We start from the raw sequence: 13219 nt of genomic DNA, 5'->3' as shown, positions 1-13219 counted from the left end.
ACTCCTGTATATAACAAGGGTAAAAGAATGAACCTGCAAAGTTACAAACCAATGTCCTTAACATCAGTTTGTCGCTAAATGGTAGAACATATTCTGAGTTTGAATATAATAAACGTCCTAGAGACTGAAAAGCCGATGTCCAATAATCAGCATATTTTCAGAAAGCATCGCCTGTGTGAAACTCAGCTTGCCTTTTTCTCACTTGATATACTACAAACTATGGATGAAGAGCAACAAGCAGATCCCATACTACTAGATTTCCGAGAAGCATATGAAATGGTACTGAGCTGCACACTATTAACAAAGGCATGAGCATACGGAATAGGTTCTCAGATATGAGAGAGGCTTGAGGAATTCTGAAGTCATAGAATGCCTAAGGTAAGTATGATAAGACCTTTATTGTTTCCAATATACAAAATTATCTCCGGGACAGTATGAGCAGCAATCTGCGGTTGTTGCTGATGATGTGGTGTATGGGAAGGTGTCAAAGATGGGTGACTGTAGGATGATACAAGATGATGACAAAACATCTAGTTGGTATGATGAATTGCAACTGGCTCTAAATATAGGGAAATATAAGTTAATGAAGATTAGTAGGAAACAAAAACCCATAACATTCAGATACGGCTTTAGTGGTGTCCTGCTTGTCATTTAAACATCCGGGTGTGAATAGTCAACTTCGGTTTATTGGGAGAATTATAAGGAAGTGTGGTTCACCTGTAAAGGAAACCACATATAGGACATTAGTGTGAACTATTGTTGAGTACTGCTCAAGTCTTTGGGATCCACACAAGGTCAGATTGAAGGAAGACATTGAAGTAACTCAGATGCAGGCTGCTAGGTTTCAACAACACACAAGTGTTTCAGAGATGCTTTGGGAGCTCAAATGGAATGCCTGGAGGGAAAGCGATGTTCTTTCAAGAAACACTATTCAGAAAATTTAGAGAACTGGCATTTGAAGCTGACTGTAGAATGATCCACTGCTGTCAATATACATTTCACATAAGGACCATGAAAATAAGATTCAAGACATTAGTGCTCATATGGACACACACAGACAGTATTTTTTCCCCTCACTCTATCTGTGAGTGGAACAGGAAAGGAAATGACTGGTAGTGTACAGGATAACCTCTGGTACACACCATACGGTAGCTTACAGAGTATGTACATGGATACAGATTTAAGGCAAATGAACATAGATGACTTTTTTCCCTATGGAAAGTTGTGTTCCATTTCTAATGAACTCATTACTGACTGGACACTAAGCTGTGAGCTTCCTTCCTTTTCTAAGGAGCAACTGCCAACTCTTGTGCACAAAGCTAACAACTTCTCCAACACTCTTATGGTACCCCTTTCTGTGACTGCCAATGAGAAGCTGTCACTTCAACATGTAACTGTAAATGTAAATTGCTGCAAAAATGAAATTTCTACTGTTGATGACAGCAAGATAACAAATCAATAATCACCAGATGGTTATCACTAAAAAGGTACGTGTGCCGATGCTGTATTAAGTTTGAAATAGCTGCCACATATGCTACTCCCATGTTCAACAATAGAACTGTGGCTCCAATATCACTACATTAGTGATGAATCAAAAAATCTGGTAGCAAATTCTGGAGGAAATATATTATTTATCAATTTCAGGAAAGTAATAACTAGTTGATAATACGACATTAAGAGAAGCCTCCAGAAATGGTAAAGAGGATACTTCATCACTTGCTTATCCAGGCACAAGTTTTCCTGCTCCTATGAGTGACTGGTGATACAATTTGGGGGAAAAAAATCATACTGAAACAGTGGTATCTAAAATAGTTAAAATGATGAAATCTGAAAAAGGATATATGTGTACATATTTACAAAAAAGTAATGTATTTATCAAACTGTATTGTGTTTCTTTCTTAAAGCATAAATAATTGATTGTGTTGACAACAACTATAATGTATCACTAGTGGCAGTTAAATCAGATGAAACATAAAATACTAAAGGAACAAATATTGTAAGACTTACTCTAAAAGATATTTCCAAGTTTTCACCACCCCAAATATTCATCCCAGAATCATATTCTCCAAGTTCATGGAAGTAGTCTTTCTGTATAGCAAACAGCCCTCCTGCCATTGTTGGAGACCTGGGAAAAGAGAGTCACATAATTATACAACATATTAATTTCAGCAGGTAGATAATGATTGAAATATTTAACATTGTATCATAAAAATGAAAATATGGAAGAGAATCATGTCACCCCGTATTTTTGTTATATGTTGAGTCTGTATGTTATACTTTTACATGAATCAAAATCTTTACATTTTTTTGTTTATACAGCAAAAATCCCCCAACACAGAGAAGCAAAACATAGTTTCATTCACACTAGAAGACACACTCACACAACATTCACTATCTAGAAAACAAAAAAATTTTAAATTTTACTAACTTTATTGGTTTAATGAAGTCCATTGGTTCTGTGAGTGTTCCGGGAGGCAAGTTATCCCACTTGAAGTGTAGTCCCCAGTTGAAACCACCGCGGACTAGAGGCGAGGATTTGTATTCAAATGTGTCGGCACCAATAATGTCAATTATTGGAACTGCAATAGCAGTTGGTGAGTCTGCGATTGTTGTCAGTAATGGAGACAACCAGCCTTCATTCACTTCCACATGGCTGTCCAAGAACACCAGCACCTGCATTGATTTGATAACATGATCCATATAATGCACCTAATGCATGTACCAGCAATTAATCCGAAATTGTATGAAACACTACACAATTCAAATAAAAGGAAACTAGCTTTTGAGCAGTATCTCTTTCTCTAGTAATAGCACACACATTTTCACACATAACCACATAAACACAGGCAAGTCTTGCTTTGGTCAAGGAAGTGCGTATTTGTGTGTGTATGTGGGTGTGAGTGTGTGTACTACTTCTAGAAAAAGAGCTAGTGCTTGAAAGCCAGTGTGAATGCTGCTTTCTGTTGTGTTTCTGTGCTGCATGCATCAATCCGTTATAGCTACGTGGTTGCCTTGTCCTTATTTTACACAGTGCTCCATCCAGCAATTCCCATTATTGTTATACTATCATTATATTCATTTGTTTTGAATTTGTACAATGGTAATGTGACAAGTAAAGATCTTTGTCCAATCCAGTGCATAATTTTCATCTGCCAGGTAAGTTCATTAACTTCTTTGTAGGGAACAATTTATAACCTTCAGTTATTTACTGAAAGCTGGTGAAAATCTACACTACGTCTACAATTCAATAATCACGAAATTGATGGCTGAATTAAAAGATGGTCGTAGCTCTAACCACAATGAAAATAATGATAAAGTGCACAGAATGTTACTGCTCAATCAGCACAGGGTTCTCATTCACTTCCATGTTAAGAACGTCTCACCTTGTACCCATCCATTTGCTTTACATGTGACATTTCTTCTATAGACCAGTAACACCATATCTTCACATTGAGTGTCTTCCTATAGAGTGTGTTTGGAAAGTCCCATTACAAACTGCTAGGACTTGAAGAGGGGAGTGAGTACACAATATTTTGAATATGAACCCATGTCCAAAAACTTACCATTTCTGTTCTACGACAGTTTCAATTTAAACAATTCTCATCCACTTCTGCTTGAGGAACTGTATTAGGCATGATACAGAACAATTATTAGGTAACAATTCAAAAGGAAAAATAATGAAACATCCATTTATCACTTAATACAAACACTTATAAACATTATGTGTTTACATTAATCCAAAACAAAAAAGAACCAAGCATACTGTACATACAGAACAGTCCAGATACATTACAACAATGGCTCAATGTGAAGACCACCAATGTTGTTCTGTTATGTTTCCTTTCAAATTGTTACCTAATAATTGTACTGTGTCACACCTAATTCAGTTCCTTGAGCAGAAGTGAATGAATTAAACATCTGAACTGAAACTATCTTAAAATGGAAATTGTACATTCCAGACAAGGGTTCCTATTCAAAATAGTGTGTAATCATTTCCCCTCTACGAGTCCTATAAGTTTGTAACGGGAATTTCCGAACACTCTGTATTATTGTGTGTGTCTTATCAATCTTTGAAAAATTAAATAGCTGTCTGCATATGACAATGATTAAAAACAAGGGAAGGAAAAAAATTAGAACTAATAAACATCTATTCTCAGTACACTCAATTATTGAAACAATGGTCACTTCAATACAAATTCAAAAATGACACTTAACACTTAGGTTACATCTATACTTAACTCTGAGGCTGGTTTGAAAACTGCAGTGCTTCTCTAGGCACATTCCTACTGGACATGGTACGACCTTCCCTTTTTTCATGCATCGAACTCAGTGACAGTCATTTATATGGCGACCCTGATGTTGAACACAGATGCTGAACAAAGGCCCAACTTTGCATTTTTCACATTTGCAAATGCTTGTAAGTGGAGAAAGAAATTATGAGTGACAAAAAACAGATCTTACGAGCAACTGGGGAGTGAACTTTACAACTTAGGATCTGTAGTCTGACACTTACCTGTTTAGCCACAAACCCTCACTACTTAATACTTGGATAACACTACTGCTACTCACAATGAATTCCATTTACACTCCTATACCTCAGAACACTTGACATTGGAAAAGAAACACGGGTATTGATTACCTATAGTTTTATATTACTTATATCTGCATTTGTACATGTGTGAGAATTCTTCCTGTGTTAACAAAAAATCATCACAAATCATACTCTCTCAGACAACTGGAGCTATTTCTATTGCTTGTGTTATTTATTCCGTCACAAATGCAAAAATTAAATGACTTCAGCAAGAATATTTTATGATTAATTAATGCAAACATATTGTCAAGTCCAAAGGAAGAGCCATGAATTGTCACATACACTACCCAGAAATATCTAACAGATACTTTTACTGTTATACATTTCCTCCACCTGCTGATCCCTTTCCCTGCTTCCGCTCCAGTACTACACACATTGTATAGCCTGCCAACACACCTGCAGCATAGTCCTTTTCCCTTATGTATTTCTCTCCTCTCTCACCCCTCCACCCCCCCATTGTAAGCAATGCTTCACCTAGCAGATTTACACTGTCCCCAACATGTCCCTGCACACTCCCACAGGCAGCACTAGCATTTTCCCCCACCCTACCATGGTAGTCTCCTCCCCCTACTCACCCCGCACTTCTTCTGCACACCCGCTACCCACATTAGCAAAGATTCCTGCTTACCTCAGACACAGTCACAATTGGGCCTAACATCCAGAGACAACAATGGCAATTAGTGCGCGAGTTGTGTTTGTGTGAGAGTTTACTGCATCTGGTGAAGGACTTAATCCGATACCAGAATATACTAGCATTCTTTTTCATTGTGTCATAGAGCTCTTGATTAGTGGCTTTGCCCATTATTATTTTTTTAAATTTATTTATTTATTTATTTATTAACACCACATGGCTCCATACGGGTTGTCAAATTTATCTGTGGTATTCAGCTGTGTGGCATAATTTTTTATCCTGATCCACACTGACCAAAATATTACGTTACTGAAATGCTCATTCTTGTGACCTGGCTGATACACTAAACACCACAAATAAGAGAAAATTTGAACTTCATACTTTTAAAGTATTCCAAGTTAACTAAATACAGTACAAAAGACCAAAAATTCTTTTACAACACGTTTACATATCACCCCCTTCTCATCCCCGTCCCCGTCTTCTACACCCCCCCCCCCCCTCTCCCTGTCCGTCTCCCTGCTCACTTTGTGTATCTCTCCCCCCCCCCCCCCCAAGATCTGTTTGTCTCCTCCTCCCTCCCTCTCTGTCCATCTTCTCCACTACCTTCTCCCTGTTTGTCTCCCCCCCCCCCCCCCCCCCTCAATTTATCTGCCTCCAAACTCACCCTTACTCTGTCTGTATCCTTCTCGTCCCTCTCTTTGTCCTCTTCCCCTTCTCCCTGTCCATCTGCTTCTCCCCTTTATCTATGTCCTCGTCTCCCCCCTGCCTGTCCATATCTTTGTGCCCCCCCCCCCCCCCACCATGTTGTTGTTGCATGCTTCTCCTTGTTCTGTCTCCTTGCCCCTCTCTTTGCCCTTTCCCTCCTTCCCCTCTCTGTCCGTGTCCCCCCCCCCCCCCCCCCCCCCCGCCCCATCCACCTTCTTCTATAGTGCCCCGCTTTCAACCCCACCTTCACCCAACAGGAAGTCGGTGGTTCTTACTCCCACAATGGTTATTTTCAGATAGTGAGTGTTACGTGTACCAAGTTTGGTTGAAATCGATCAAGTCATTTAGGAGGAGATGCGGAACTTACAAATATACATGTCTAAAATATATGTACCACAGATCTCAGTTACAGCTAGGAATGTTTCACTCACCTTGCCCTTGCTGGCTGATGCTCCAAACATTCTAGCTCGGATAAGTCCCTCTCTTCTTGGTGTCCTCAATAGCATCACATTAGCAGGGAAATGTGAAGAAACATACTTCCTCACTTCATCATGCAAGCCATCTGACACACACCAACAAAATTTAAAAGTAAAATTGAAAGTCTGTCCCCTATCCCCAACAAAAAGGTATTGGAGAGCAAATAGAGAAGTTTGGTGAGGGAAAGAAGGATGGGGGTGAGTGGCAGAGAGAAACCAGTGCTTGAACTGTTGGGGTAAAGGGGGGGGAGGAGGAGGGAGGGAGAGGGAAGGGGAGAGAGGGGGGGAGATTATATATACCGTATTTACTCGAATCTAAGCCGCACTTTTTTCTGGTTTTTGTAATCCAAAAAACCGCCTGCGGCTTAGAATCGAGTTCAAAGTAATCGGAAATTCTGAAAAATGTTGGTAGGTGCCGCCACAACTAACTTCTGCCGTCGAATATATGTGGGCATACTTTGCAGGCACAAAGATAAATACTGGTGCCAAAACCTCTGCATCAGTAAATAAATTTAAAAAAAAAGTAGGAAAATGTAAACATTATGCCATGTATTCTTTAGTGTTTGCTACTATATCATTTAAATCTTGTCTGTCTAATAAACTACGATACTAGAGTGAGACAACAGCAAGTGCGGAAGAATATAAATATCATGTCATGTTTATATTTGTAATATTCTTCTGCTGAATAGTGATACATTCAGAAATGAAGCACGGCAACTGACAAGATTTTTAAATTTAAGATGACTCTCATTTCTGTGCAGAATGTAATGTACTAAAGAAGCGTCTGCAAAGATTTTCAAACGGAGAAAAATTTTCGCTAACCCCTCGTTCAGAACATCTTCTAGTCTATTATTTGGTTCTTGTTGATTATTATCAAAGAAAGCAACAGTGTAAGTAACAATAAATAGCAGTCTTTTGCCATTGTTTTGCTTATAAGACAATTGCTCCCTTTTTTTTATTGTAAGCCATGGCATCGCGCACAAAAGCAAGCCATGCCGCGAGCGGCGACAGGTCGTGAACACTCACAAGGGAACCTCCCCATCGCACCCCCTCAGATTTAGTTATAAGTGGGCACAGTGGATAGGCCTTGAAAAACTGAACACAGATCAATCGAGAAAACAGGAAGAAGTTATGTGGAACTATGAAAAAAATAAGCAAAACATACAAACTGAGTAGTCCATGCACAAGATAAGCAACATCAAGGAGAATGTGAGCTCAGGACCACCGAGGTCCTGTCGTTAGCGTGAGGAGCTCTGGAAAGAGAGGTCCTTGGTTCAAGTCTTTCCTCGAGTGAAAAGTTTAATTTTTTATTTTCAGACAATTATTATCTGTCCGTCAGTCCGTCCAATGCGAGGTAACTGTGCCGTAGTATCGGGCAAGGTAGAAGAATCTTTTTACCCATTCACCAAGTATACAAGTTAGGTGGGTCTACAACATATTCCTGTCATGTGACGCACATGCCGTCACCAGTGTCGTATAGAATATATCAGACGTGTTTTCCTGTGGAGAAATCGGTTCACCTATGACCTTGCGATCAAATGTTTTTGGTTCCCATTGGAGAGGCACGTCCTTTTGTCTACTAATCGCATTGTTTTGCGGTGTGGTCGCAAAACACAGACACTAAACTTATTACAGTGAACAGAGACATCAATGAATGAACGGACAGATCATAACTTCAGAAAAAAAAAAAAAACGTAACCTTTCCACTCGAGGGAAGACTTGAACCAAGGATCTCTTGTTCTGCAGTTGCTCACGCTAACCACGGGACCACGGCACTCCTGAGCTTACACTCTCCTTGTTGTTGCCTATCTTGCACATGGACTACTCAGTTTGTATATTTTGCTTATTCTTTTCATAGTTCCACACAACTTCTTCCTGTTTTCTCAATTGATCTGTGTTCAGTTTTTCAAGGCCTATCCACTGTGCCAACTTATAAAAAAATCTGAGGGGGGTGCGATGGGGAGGTGCCCTTGTTAGTATCAGAATGCGACAAACAATGCACGACACAGTACAATAATGCGTTTTCAGCTTAGAGTGACGCAAACACCTATGACAAAGAGAACGGCACTTATCAGATCATAGCAAAATAAGCAATCGATTCAAACCAGATGAAGCACGTGAAAAAGGAAGGGTACCCGTATGAATACGGGCGGAGCGCCTGACACATGGCAATGGCTACTTGATAAAGCTTAACTGTTAAGCTTACGACTCGAACCAAACTACTGTAGCTGTATTCAAAAAGATTTCGGGCTTGCAGCCGGTCGTCATAGTAGCTGTGTCTTCATCCATTCGACCTCAGTTGTGTTTCATGTTACAACGGACCGACTTTGTTTCGATTTGGAGGGGCGGTCGAAAACTTTTCTCTCACCTTGAATTTTGAGTCTCAAATTTCAGGAGCGGCTTAGAGTCGGGAAATTTTTTTGCCTCGATTTAGAGTCTCATTTTTCAGGTGCAGCTTAGATTCGAGTAAATATGGTACACACACACACACACACACACACACACACACACACTAGTTGCCAATGAAGTATTTACATATACACAAAAAACTTTTTTGGTACAACTAGCTTTATTGTTTCTCGATTTGCCTTTGAAATTTATACATTTTTACATGTATATGAACCCATTCTAGAAAATTCTGCCTCTCTAACACTGGTACACTGGTACCTCAAAAATAAGGTTTAGGATAAAGCTTTTGAGGTGATGAAAAATCACGTTCCACACCTTTTCTGTTTGACATGAGGGAACAAAAAGAAGTTGTTAGGTGATCAATCACGTGAATAGGGCAAATGACGTTATGAGGCATGTCCAAAAGTAAGAATACTGACCCTTTGATGCTCAAAGGGATATTTTTTGACAAAGTAAATAGCACTGTTTTAAGGACAAGGTGTTGGCAGTAGATCACACACTCATTTGTCTAAGTCAGCTCAAAACTCTTGTTGTTTTGCCACACTGAACTATTTCAAATCCTGCCAACTGTGAGTTGAGAGGAGTTATCTACTTACTTCTTCCAAAGGGAAATGTGCTGTTCCAGATTTTTAACAAAATCAATACTGTTTATGGGGATGGTGTGATGTATCATCTCACGTGCACAATTGGCGCCGAGTTTAAAGCTGGCAGAACAAGTGTTCACGATAAACAAAGGACTGGGCGTCCATCAATGAAGATTGATTTTGGATGAGAGTAATGTATTGTTTCCAAAAATCTCTAGTTCACTTCTGCATGAAATCATTACTGATACACTTCATTTTTGAAATCTGTGTGCAAGGCAGATACCAAAACAGCTCACAGACCAACAAAAAGTCAAAGAATCACATCTTCATCGGATTGTTTTGAATGCTTTGAACTAGAAGGTGAACAATTCCTTGACTCTAATGTGACTGGCATTGAGGGGCTGGGTGCCCATCAGCTTCATAAGATGAAAGACAATCAATGCAGTAATGCCATCCTTCTGCACCATCAGCAAAAAAGTTGAAATTCATTGAAGCATGGCCTCTGTCTTCCCCCAACAGGAACAATTAATGCTGCAGCAGTACGGTGAAACCATTAAAAAAAACTGCTGACGGTGTTGCAGAACATAAGAAGGGGAATGTTAACAAAGATAGTGTCCCCACACAGCCAGTTCCATAAAGCGACTCCTGGATTCATTTGGTAGGGCATCAACAACCACTGATCTGGCACCTTCAGATTTTCATTTTTTCACCTCTCTGAAGTTGTTTATGGCTGGCAAAAGGTTTGCTGCTGACGACGTGGTCCACAGTGCCGTTAAACATTGGACGAAAGAGATGGCATGAGACTTTTTTAATGAAGTAAGCTCATTTCTCAGCTCAAACTACATTGAGAATGAAGGCAACAGTGCTGAAAAATAATGTTTCATGTACATCTGTGAAGCTTTATATTTTTCATAAATTCGCTGCCTTTTCTATTTTCAGACAATTAGGTAATATCAGTTTCTGGAAATGTCCCGTCAACATGCCCTGTATATGTTTTTATCCGTCAAATAATTAAGTGACAGTAGACATTGTCAGTAACAGCTGATTTTGTCATGCTCAAGAATTTGTCTTATGTTTTGATGATTCTTGTAAATCTTCTCAGCATTAATTGTTCTTCGATCTTCTAATGCAATGGTCACATGATCAGTATAATGAAAGAAACAGCTTTCTTGCTTCACAAACAAATAAAGTTGTTGGTTTCTGTTCAACTTCTAAACACTTTAGTGCTGCTTAGTTTCTAGCTCATGTGACTATATCCAAGGTTAACCTCTTGTTAAAATGCTATATGTGGATGCTTTGGTTAAATTTTTTGAGCAGTTCCTTGCACCAAATGACATGAGCCTGTTTAAGAATTTCTGAGAATCTATTAGGAACACAAACAATGGAAAATCAAGGATGGAACTTAACAATATGAGAAGGAATGTTGCTACTCACCACATAGCGGAGATGCTGAGACGCAGATGGGCACATCTGCTTACCTGCGACTCAGTATCTCTGCTATATGGTGAGTAGCAACTTTCCTTCTCATAATACTATTAGGAACACATATTTTTCAAATGTACATTATCCTGAAAAATCAAATGAACTGCAGTATTTGATATGACTAAGGATACCTCTATCTCACAGTAAGTCATATGATGATCCTCAAACCACAACAACTGATTTTAGCTAACCTTCACTGACAATAAAATTCTGCAAACCACTTATGAACAGACTTTTCTGAAGGCGACTGATTACCCAAAGTTGAATGAATCAATTTGAGACATTGTTGTTTAGCTAAGTGTTTGCTAAAATGATAAAACAAAAATGGTCCTGTGAAAAGCAACACTGAATTTGCAGCATGAAATGATTCCACAAAGTTTGGGAGGTCAACGTTAGTGAGAGAACCATCCAAAGAAGCCTGGAAGAAGCCACTCTTCAATCCACAAGACCTGCATCAGGCCAGAACTCATAAGAGAGGATGGTCCAGCTCGATTATGATTTGCAATGGAATATTGTGGCTGTGGAGTACAACAATGTGGGCAAGTGCTGTTCACTGATGAGTCACAGTTTGAACTGTAATCACCTAACAGCAGTGAGAGGATCTGGAGAAGTCTTGGAGAAAGGCATTCCTCTTCCACATTCTCAACCAGGATTCCTCTTCCACATTCTCAACCAGGGTGGTTCTCCAATGGCTTGGGCAGAAATCAATATGACTGCAAGGACAGATTTTGGGCTTCGTGGAACTTCTGAGCCTTACAGCACATCGGTAAGTGAAGGAAATTATTTTGTAGCATGTTGTATCATTCACTTCATTTATTGGTTACAAAGCAATGCATGCCCACATGCTGCGAGAATTGTGCACAAGTTCTTGGATGAAGCAGTCATTCATGCTGTAGCTTGGCCTGCTTGAAGCCCAAGTTTGAATCTTGTTGAGCATATATGGGATAAGGGTCCATCTGCACCATTTGGAGACACTACACAACCTTCAGGAGCCCTCCTGAAAGAATGGGGGCGATTCCCCACGAGAATATTTCAGCATTAATCATGACCACGCCTGAAAGGCTGGATGCCATGAGTAGTGCAAGAGGAGGTAATACACATTTTTGAAGGTGTGAAGACATCTCAGTGAAGTGAAGTGTAAAAACTGAAACAGAAGAGTATTTCCTTCACGAGCTTCCTCAAAGTTTGCTTGAAGTGTGAATCCATTCATGTTAGTTCCGAATCTATATCTTAACTTGTTTATAATTGCCTATTTTTTTTCATTTTTAGACCCTAGATGGGATTGTAGCACAATATTTTATCATCAATAGTAGATTACTGTCATGTAAGTCACTGGAATTTAAAATAAAAAATAAAAATAAATGTTTTTTAAGAAAATGTAGGGTTGCATTTTTCGTGTCGGTTGTTGTATTTACTTTCTATTTGTTCATTAAGTTTTTCTTCATTTTTATCTACAACTTGGATTTTTATTTTATTTCATAATTGTTCATAGAGGTGCTGTTGACTGAGGGCTTTTTTTAATAATTTAAGTGGTTCAATGGTAATACTGAATCTCATTATAATGAGGATCTAGTGAAATGAACATAAATCATTTTATTATTATTGCTTTAAATTTATTCTTTCAGTAGGACTTTTGAGTATTAGTCCAAATTTGATTAGAATTTTGTTAGGCTGACATGGTTTGCGATTAGTTTCTTTTTGTTTAGTCATTTGCCATCAGAATGTAAAGTCTTACAATGTAGGTGTACAAACAGCTATATCTAACTATACTGGTGATGTTTCTACTTTAATTTTTATTTCTTGAATACTAAATTTTGGAGGTTGAAATTACATTCATTGTTATGATTTTATTTCTAATTCTTTTGAAATGAAGCTTATTTCAACATGTTTTGGCAGCAAACTATGACAGCTCAAACTCCATTTTCTTCTTGACTTCCTACTTCTGCCTCTGATTCTTCTACTGCTGGTGTTTACTTGTTGATTATTTTTAGACCTGTATTTGAGACATATAATTGTGATTGCTTTTTATTATTATTTGGTCATATAACAATTTTTATGGCTGATTTGGTGATAGTTTTGAATTTAATTTAAGATTATTGCTTTTCAAGTTGAATAATAAGATTTTTCACTGTAGGTTATCCAAATCTTCATTTCTTTTTTCATTTAAGTTGGCGTATGCTTTAAAAAAGGCTTTATTATTTATTTTTATGGATTCTGCAATTACTAACCTAATTTAAAGGATTATCAAGATAATAATGAGCGTATAGCATTGGTGGCCGGGAGACCCTTCGCGGGGCAGTTCGGCCGCCGCTCCACAAGTTCTTTAACGCCACTACGGCGA

The 13219-nt window shown here is 38.7% G+C and overlaps 1 protein-coding gene across 1 annotated transcript in view; it reads right to left on the bottom strand.

Annotated features, from left to right (window-relative positions):
• Positions 1-13219, bottom strand: part of LOC126416100 (polypeptide N-acetylgalactosaminyltransferase 35A) — a 162173-nt gene that overhangs the window by 78696 nt on the left and 70258 nt on the right. The window contains exons 5-7 of the mRNA XM_050083599.1: positions 6359-6489; positions 2429-2673; positions 2008-2125 (exon numbers count right to left, since the gene is read on the bottom strand). Coding sequence (XP_049939556.1) covers positions 2008-2125; positions 2429-2673; positions 6359-6489 — 494 coding nt within the window. The remainder of the gene's footprint in view (positions 1-2007; positions 2126-2428; positions 2674-6358; positions 6490-13219) is intronic.

The sequence above is a fragment of the Schistocerca serialis genome, chromosome 8, assembly GCF_023864345.2.
Source record: "Schistocerca serialis cubense isolate TAMUIC-IGC-003099 chromosome 8, iqSchSeri2.2, whole genome shotgun sequence".
In the NCBI taxonomy this organism is placed as follows: domain Eukaryota; kingdom Metazoa; phylum Arthropoda; class Insecta; order Orthoptera; family Acrididae; genus Schistocerca; species Schistocerca serialis.
The sequence above is the reverse complement of the archived record's forward strand: the minus strand, read 5'-3'. Positions and strand labels throughout refer to the sequence as shown.